The sequence below is a fragment of the Temnothorax longispinosus genome, unplaced genomic scaffold (genome assembly GCF_030848805.1).
Source record: "Temnothorax longispinosus isolate EJ_2023e unplaced genomic scaffold, Tlon_JGU_v1 HiC_scaffold_527, whole genome shotgun sequence".
In the NCBI taxonomy this organism is placed as follows: Eukaryota; Metazoa; Arthropoda; class Insecta; order Hymenoptera; family Formicidae; genus Temnothorax; species Temnothorax longispinosus.
Window position 1 is genome coordinate 1 of NW_027270371.1, and position 7,506 is coordinate 7,506.

Below are 7,506 nucleotides of genomic sequence, written 5' to 3' on the forward strand. Positions count from 1 at the left end.
GTCGAAATTTAAAATCTACTATGAACCTTATTCATGCTTATTTGGCCTCCGATAATGTTCCTTGGCCTGCAAGTTCTATTTTGAACTTGCTAACGCCTTCTTTTCGCCTCTGTTGAATCATGTTGTCCTACATAATCCGTATTTATCCTACATTAGACCTACAAGTTTCGCCGAATTTAGAGAACCAATTTAAGCATGCCTACTTTCGTTCTTACAAGTCCTACCTCTTTTTATCTCTTTTGAATCTTCAAATCTTATCAAAATTTTTAGCGTCAATAAAAATATTAATACTCGATCCGCAGATCGAGAATGATTTTTCTATTATTTCAGCCTAATGCAATTAATATGTTAGGCTATAAAATGAACAGTAACAAATATACAAAAAATATTTTATTCTAGTTCTTTTTGGTTGATAGGCATTCCTATATACATTTGATTATCGATCTTCATATATACGCAAACACATTTTAAAGTTTCAATCGGAATCGCTATAAAATTGTCTATTTTGTGACATTTTTGTAAAAAAAAATTAGTGTCAGCTGTATTATAATCACCACGAATAACGAATCCATTATCAGTCTCAATTTTTTGTATGATCGCGTAATGTTTATTTTCTCTATGTTCGCATTGACAGAGTTGTTCATTGCAATTCTGATGAACGGTTTTGATAAAACACTGAATTTTTGCAATGTGTGTTTGACCTTCATTATTTACATACTGCACAACAGAAGATTCAGTCTGTAAATCTACTTTGTACATTTGCGATACGTATAAATAGCCATTTTTTAATAGTCTAAAATACTGACACCATGAGAGAGTTTCAGGGATTCTTGAATTGTGCATTGCAGTGATAATAATATTTGGTAATCTCCGTGAATTCTTATAAGTACCAACACTGTAACAGTTCGGAAATATTTGTTCTATAATTTTTACTTGTCGTTTCTTACTCAAACAAAATGTATGAACGGCACCTCTAGGCATTTCATCTATTAATCGACTCATTTTTATAAACTGCTCATGGGCCGTCGCAATTTGTGTTTCAATATGCCACGTTCCATGCACTAATTTTAAAAGCTGACCATTCAAATTCTCGTATTCAAAGCAGGAGAAAACCCATAAGGGCCCCATTTTTATAACGTTATCTGGTAAGTGTCGTAGTTGATGGACATTAATTGAGCAAAATTGCAATCCATATAAATGTTCGAATTCACGCACAAATTTATTTAAAAAATCTCGAGCAATATTTACCATGGAAAACGTAATTTGTTCGGAATTTAGCATAGATATTGCTATTACAAGAAGAACATAATGATTAAAATAATCTTGTCTTAAAATTCCTTCGAGAACTGGAACAGAATAATGAAAAAGCCACGTTTTCAATTCAGATGCTTTCCAATGAACTAAATCTTGTATATATCGCGGCATACGATGCACATATCTCGGCGGCTTGATTGTCATGAGCCTTCTATTAACGACATCAATGACAGCATATAAAGAAAAAGGAAATGATCGAAATTTAATGTCAAACCATAGCGATAACAACTTTTTCACGACGCCGCCATCAACGCAATGCATTCTATCAATTCCGATTCCTTCGATAAAATCTGGCATAAGCTTTGAGAAAGCAGTGTGTCCCTTTGTACCCATAACAGGATTATCAGGACTTGCTCTATTAGCATATTCAATACATTCATTTAAAGTTCTTAATTTTATTTCATTTTCATAGCGATAAACATGTACCGAACCTCTTGGAGCAATCGAAACGTTTTCACCTTTACAATAACACGAGGGACAGCCATAGTCTCCATTGAATTGAATAAAGTTTAAAAAATCGCTTTTGGCTGGTAGATCAGCAGTTCCCATTAACAGTACACCTCTCACAGTTTTTAACTCTATATTATCATATCTTGTTATTTGAACTTGAATACCTCTACTAATTTCTTCCAATGCTTCACGAAACTTATAAATAAAACTATTTGCATTCGGCTTTTTATCTCCGTACCATAAGCCTACGAGTAATGTGTTTTCTCTCTTTTTTCTTTCATTAAAAGGTAGTTCGTTGATGGTCAAGTATAAAGGCCACATACTAATTTTTGAGGATTTGAAGACAGGCACCCCATCAGTGTACCAACTGAAAGAAATATTATCAGGATTCATTAGAAACCCATTATCCACCCACTTTCTATATAAAGATCCATCATACACATCGGTTATAATATTAGGTGGATTGGCTATCCTTTCAAAACGCTTTTGCAATTTAGTATAAAACTCATTTCTTTTGTACATTTCCCGTAGTTGTTCAAGAAATGACAATTGGATGAAATATGAATTGTTCTTTTTGGGACACGAAGGACAAATATCTTCAGCTGATTCGAGATCTCTGGTGCAAAACGAACAATAATAATGTTTCTTTAAATTTGATTCTTTAAGAGAGAAAAATTTTCGAAATTTATATAAGCTATTTTTTTTCAATTGCTCAGGCAAGCAATGTAAATTTATTACTGTTATGATATCTGAGAGACATAACATATGTATGTTATGATGAAGAAGAAGCCTTAAAATTAAAAGCATACTATGAGTAACAGTCAAGGGGGCACCCAGATAAAGTGCCTGATCTTCCCCATAAAATTCGTCATTATTGTTTCGCGCTGGCTCTTCTACTTCATTTTCCATATTCTCATATTCTTCTTCTCTTTCTGTTGCTGCTGCTTGTTCTTCTTCTTCTTCGCTCGTAATATTGTTATATTCGTCATCGTCTGCATAATTATATTCTTCCTCAGTGTCAGCATCGTAAATTTCTCTATAATATTGAAAAAAAAATCAAATAAAAAATCTAAGTTCTGATAGATAATAGTTGAATATTGTAAAATAATCGTTTTTGTACTAATAAATTTTTATTGATGTATTTGTTGTTTAATTCTACTTTAACACAATTACTTCTATAGAGATAATAATATAAATCTACATATAATATATATAAATCTACATATAATATATATATATATATATATATATATATATATATATATATATAAAAATCGATTTATATAGAGGTAGATTTTTATAATATTTATGAGAGTTTCGTTGCCGGAGATGTTTTATTAAATCAAAATGAAAAATATACCGTTGATGAGGTGATAACAATCTTTCTCTTTCTATTTGAGGTGATAATGATCTTTCTCTTTCTATTTGCATATCTTGTTGTCGTCCGTCTCCTACGTCGACACGTCTAAAAATTTCTCTAATAATTTGACGCCGTCTTCTCTGCCCGAGGTCGCCAAAAGCCTTTCTTGACATTTCTACAATTGATGTAATAAGAATCTGTCTTATGCCTCATCTATACATACATACATACATCTATGTATACATACTCTTTAAGATCGATCTTCTGCGCTATAATTTATATTTATAATCCTTATCGAATTGATTGCTTTTTATCTCAGGACAAGACCACATAAGTATTAGCTAGTTTATCTTTCTTATTCACTGGATATCGATAAAGATAGGAATGATGGTTATGTTACCGTAGCATATATCGGTCACGTGACTGAACCTAGTGTGACCACGTGATCACACTGCCATCACCGGCCACCGGCGCGGCGTGACCGGCACCACCACCACGTAAAACAATCGACATAAGATAGTAGCATTAGTCGTGAAAATTTCGTTCCGTACTTTCGTTGAGTTTCGTGATCATTTTGACGAAACGTGATGCCGAAGCCGAAACCAAAGAAATATGCACTTATATGGTGGCTGGACAGTGCCTACAAAGATGTGGTCGATTTGCCGGTATTGCCGCGATCTAGCAGGGAAGTTAATTCTATTGCGTCTGTGAAATGGCGAGATAATAAACGGAAAACAACAATCAATGCGCGCGCTAAAGTTCTCGCCATAAGTGGTAAATATGTCTTTCATAAAATAGTAATTGCTAGTATCGTGATAAAAATAGTGATTTAAGTGATATCTCCGAATATATATCAAGGAAATTAATAGATAAGTTTTACTTTAATTCGAATTTCCGGTATTAATATCGTTTGGTCCTTTGTCATAAAAGTTTTTTACGTCATCATATATTTTTTTGCCATTTAGATTAATAAATTTTTTTAAAGACTGATTTTTTTCTTTTTTAGTTATTTTTTACAAATAATTAAACAATTTCTATTTTGTATTATATCTTATAATAGAATAAATAAAACTGTTAGATACTAAATTTTTTTATCTTTTCATGATTTATAGCTACACTAAAACTTATTGGTACATAGTTGTTATTTCGTTAACGTTAATGTTCTTCTCAGAAAATCGCGATGAACTGGAAAATATTATTGTTGATAGTCGTGGGGAAATACATGATGCCTCAAATAAAATTTTCTCAAAGGATGTATTGCAAGAGAAGAATGAGATTACACAACAAGAAAAAATATGCAAAAGTATAAAAAAGTCAAACAAAAATCGAATTGAGGAAACAATAAAAAAAGATCGTCCAATCTTTGATAAAGAACATTCTTGCAAAGAATATATCTTTCCATCTTGCTCAAAAATTCTCGACGAAGGGATACTTTTTGATAAGCCAGTAAATGATCAACAACCGGCCAAAAACTTTCAGGTATCCGAAATTGTTAGAAATTTTGCACTTTCACCGAGAGAAAAATATATAATATTTGTGACTATAATTAATATTGTTATTACTAACATTATATCAGTAATAACAATATTAATTATAGTCACAAATATATACTTTTCTCTCAATGTTATTATTCGGTAACAAAAAATTACTACGTAATTAAATACTACGTAATTAAAATCCATATTCTTAAATATGAATCAAGCTTTGAGTATCTATTTATTTGACCATTTGCCAGAAATCTCTTGAACCTCCTAACTGCAATAATCAGTCCGAGTGGATGAAAGAGAATCCTGTGGGTGCTAGTAAAAACTATCCGATTAGAAAAGTGTCTGAAAGTAGTGACATACATTACGACGAGCAACCAGTTTACACTGAGTTAAAGAACGTTTCATGTATGAAGAACTTGCAAAGCAAATCCAAAACATTGAGTAATAACCCGAAAATGTCACATCCTACGAAAGTACAGGTAAGTTGAAATACAACTGGTACTAATAATGACGACTTACGAAGTTTATAACAATTGTTATAGTAACTAATAGAGCACTTTCATATTATAGAGCATTGCAGGAAGAAATAAAGAGTCTGAAAAGAAAAAAAACGTTTCAAGTGGTTCAGAATCTACAAAAGAATATTCTGTAGAGAATAGCAGCGAAACTTCGAGCCTGGATTCTTCGGATGAATCTCAATCTAGTGAGAAGCAAAACTTCAACACTGCAGCACGATCATTTGCAGGCCTAATACCATTTAAGAGTAATTTTCTAACTACGTAATTGTAATTACATTATTTTTACATTTAAGATTATGATGCTAATTATATTCCTTTATTCATGTTTCAGTCACCAAACGAGACATTGAATTTTTAGAATTTCTTCTCGCAGCTATTAGACATTCATATGAATCTGAGGCAAAAGCTGACCGAAATAATAGAGAAATTTTTCAAGTAAGGAGCCCTGAAAGAGTTCAATATAATATATAGATATCATTAATATATTTCATTTTTCTTGTTTATTATTTCTCTTTTTTTGTACAGATTCCGGCACACATGCTGAAACCTGGGGACAACCTGGTAAAAAGTTGCTAACATATATTGTTACAAAATTATACAATACTTTCACTAACATAAGCTTATTTACCAATTTTTGAACAACTATTGCAGGTGGAGATATCACCGAATAGTAGCTTTTACTTATCAAGAGAGAAAATCGCTTACATCGAATTGAAATCGACAAGGGAAAACCAGTGTGATTGGAAAATGCTTGTGCGAGAAACTCTCCTAGAGGTGTACGGTGAGAGCATCACTAATTATTCTGCCACTGGAAAAAGAGGTGCTCGACCAGCAATTAATGCTATACTTTTTAAAGCTTTATTTAGTATGTAATTTCTATTATATGCTATTATTAATTTTTGTTATGTTTATAATTTATCACGGATAAACAGTAGTATTTTTATTACAGATTGGGCAACTGAGAAAGCTGAAAGACCGATTACTCGAAAAGCATACATACAGTGCATAAATAAGTGTGCGTCGAACAAGCGTAAATATAGAAGCAAGAAAGAAAAGAATAGAAAGCGCCGAAAAATGTAAAATATATATAAACATTAACCTTAAGTAACATTAAGCGTAAGTTTTAAACATCTTTTAAGTTCGTTACATTTTTTTTATATCTTTTATAAGACTTGTCATTTTAATTTGGAAGATGTTCTAATCATAGATAGACATATCAAAAAAATATCTACTCTCAAATGTTGCCTGAGGATAGTGTTTTCCAATCACACTTCTGGTTTTCTCTTGTCGAGTTTAATTCAGTGTAAGCAATTACAACTATATTAAAAAAAAAAAACAATTACCATGCGTAAATAGTTTTACATAAGAAAAAACATTTTACAATTTAGTTATCAAAAAAGTAATAAAGTTGAAATAAGTTAATTATTAAATGCACACAATTGTGCAGGTACAGATTATATTGACGTTATCTTCTATGTCATGATTTCCACTTGCTCGAAGCTTCTTTTAATCGTACATTTACAGTGAAAGATTGGAATTAAACAATTTATCGAGTTAAACGCATTGACATTTCTCCCACTTGAGTATAACGTTTGAAAGTTGATATTTTTCTTTTTATATTTTTGTTTATATGTCTATACTTCTAATATTCTTTGCGTTTCCTTCTATTACTGAAAAAATTGATCTGCTTGCATTGTATAATTTTAATATTTCTATTGAATAATAAGTGAGAACAGCTGTGATCCAGGCTCTCGTAAGATTTCTTTATTTTTATTTTTATCTATATGTAATAATTTTTCGGCGTAAATAAAGTATTCATTTTTTCTGTACATAGATTTAACATCTCTGTTTATAATTTTAGATCGACTGTTCATTAAAATTCGGAATTATTTAATATTCCATCATCTCGTATACTGTACTTGCATTCAATGTGCATCTTAATTTTAATAAATAATGTATTAATTATGTAATTTACTTTACTACAGATAGAATATGTACGATAAGCGAAATATTATATTATTTAATATTTGCTTTTCGCACATTATAGTCTATCTACAGTTAAGCAAATTATATAATTAATATAGATACTTATTTATTAAAATCCAGATGCACATTAAATGCAAGTACAGTATATGAAATGGAATATTAAATAATTCCGAATATAATACGCATTTCTAAAATATATAATACAGAACATTGGAGCCTTTTTAGAGGTTCTTAAAAGGTACTCTTTTGAGCCTTCACATGGAGAAAACGGCAATAAGTGACAATTTCTAGCATCAAGGGAGGACAATAACCAAGTAATGGATAAGCTTACATTGGTCCTCTAAATTCCGCGGAACTTGTAGGTCTAATCTAGGATAAAAATTTCGACTCG

General features: G+C 31.1%; 2 protein-coding genes across 7 annotated transcripts; one reads left to right on the forward strand and one right to left on the reverse strand.

The window, feature by feature from the left end:
* Positions 1-6: 6 nt before the first annotated feature.
* LOC139824712 (uncharacterized) lies at positions 7-3,507 on the reverse strand. 3 transcript variants are annotated; one of them, XM_071797253.1, is made up of 4 exons: positions 3,372-3,507; positions 3,125-3,299; positions 2,574-2,800; positions 1,995-2,131 (listed from the first exon to the last, which is right to left on the reverse strand). In XM_071797253.1, exons 2-4 carry the CDS (start codon positions 3,295-3,297, stop codon positions 2,067-2,069), a joined length of 465 nt encoding a protein of 154 aa, XP_071653354.1. In that variant the 5' UTR covers positions 3,298-3,299; positions 3,372-3,507; the 3' UTR covers positions 1,995-2,066. The 3 variants fall into 3 exon arrangements, with proteins under 3 accessions (XP_071653352.1, XP_071653353.1, XP_071653354.1); XM_071797251.1 differs by having other exon boundaries at positions 7-2,800; XM_071797252.1 differs by lacking the exon at positions 3,372-3,507 and having other exon boundaries at positions 7-2,800; positions 3,125-3,306.
* A 204-nt stretch (positions 3,508-3,711) lies between these two features.
* Positions 3,712-7,500, forward strand: LOC139824713 (uncharacterized). 4 transcript variants are annotated; one of them, XM_071797254.1, is made up of 8 exons: positions 3,712-3,898; positions 4,296-4,603; positions 4,860-5,090; positions 5,182-5,374; positions 5,461-5,564; positions 5,655-5,690; positions 5,781-5,994; positions 6,079-7,500. In XM_071797254.1, exons 1-8 carry the CDS (start codon positions 3,712-3,714, stop codon positions 6,207-6,209), a joined length of 1,404 nt encoding a protein of 467 aa, XP_071653355.1. In that variant the 3' UTR covers positions 6,210-7,500. The 4 variants fall into 4 exon arrangements, with proteins under 4 accessions (XP_071653355.1, XP_071653356.1, XP_071653358.1 ...); XM_071797255.1 differs by having other exon boundaries at positions 5,781-5,949; XM_071797257.1 differs by having other exon boundaries at positions 5,781-5,910.
* Positions 7,501-7,506: the final 6 nt, after the last annotated feature.

Bases quoted from the DNA above. Each gene is read 5' to 3' on its own strand.
- LOC139824713 (XM_071797254.1), top strand. From the start codon at position 3,712: ATGCCGAAGCCGAAACCAAAGAAATATGCACTTATATGGTGGCTGGAC. The intron at 5,691-5,780 runs GTAAAAAGTTGC...CAACTATTGCAG, and splicing joins TGAAACCTGGGGACAACCTG to GTGGAGATATCACCGAATAG. The intron at 5,995-6,078 runs GTATGTAATTTC...TTTTTATTACAG, and splicing joins ACTTTTTAAAGCTTTATTTA to ATTGGGCAACTGAGAAAGCT.
- LOC139824712 (XM_071797251.1), bottom strand. From the start codon at position 3,297: ATGTCAAGAAAGGCTTTTGGCGACCTCGGGCAGAGAAGACGGCGTCAA. The intron at 2,801-3,124 runs GTATATTTTTCA...TCAATATTATAG, and splicing joins TTGTTATCACCTCATCAACG to AGAAATTTACGATGCTGACA.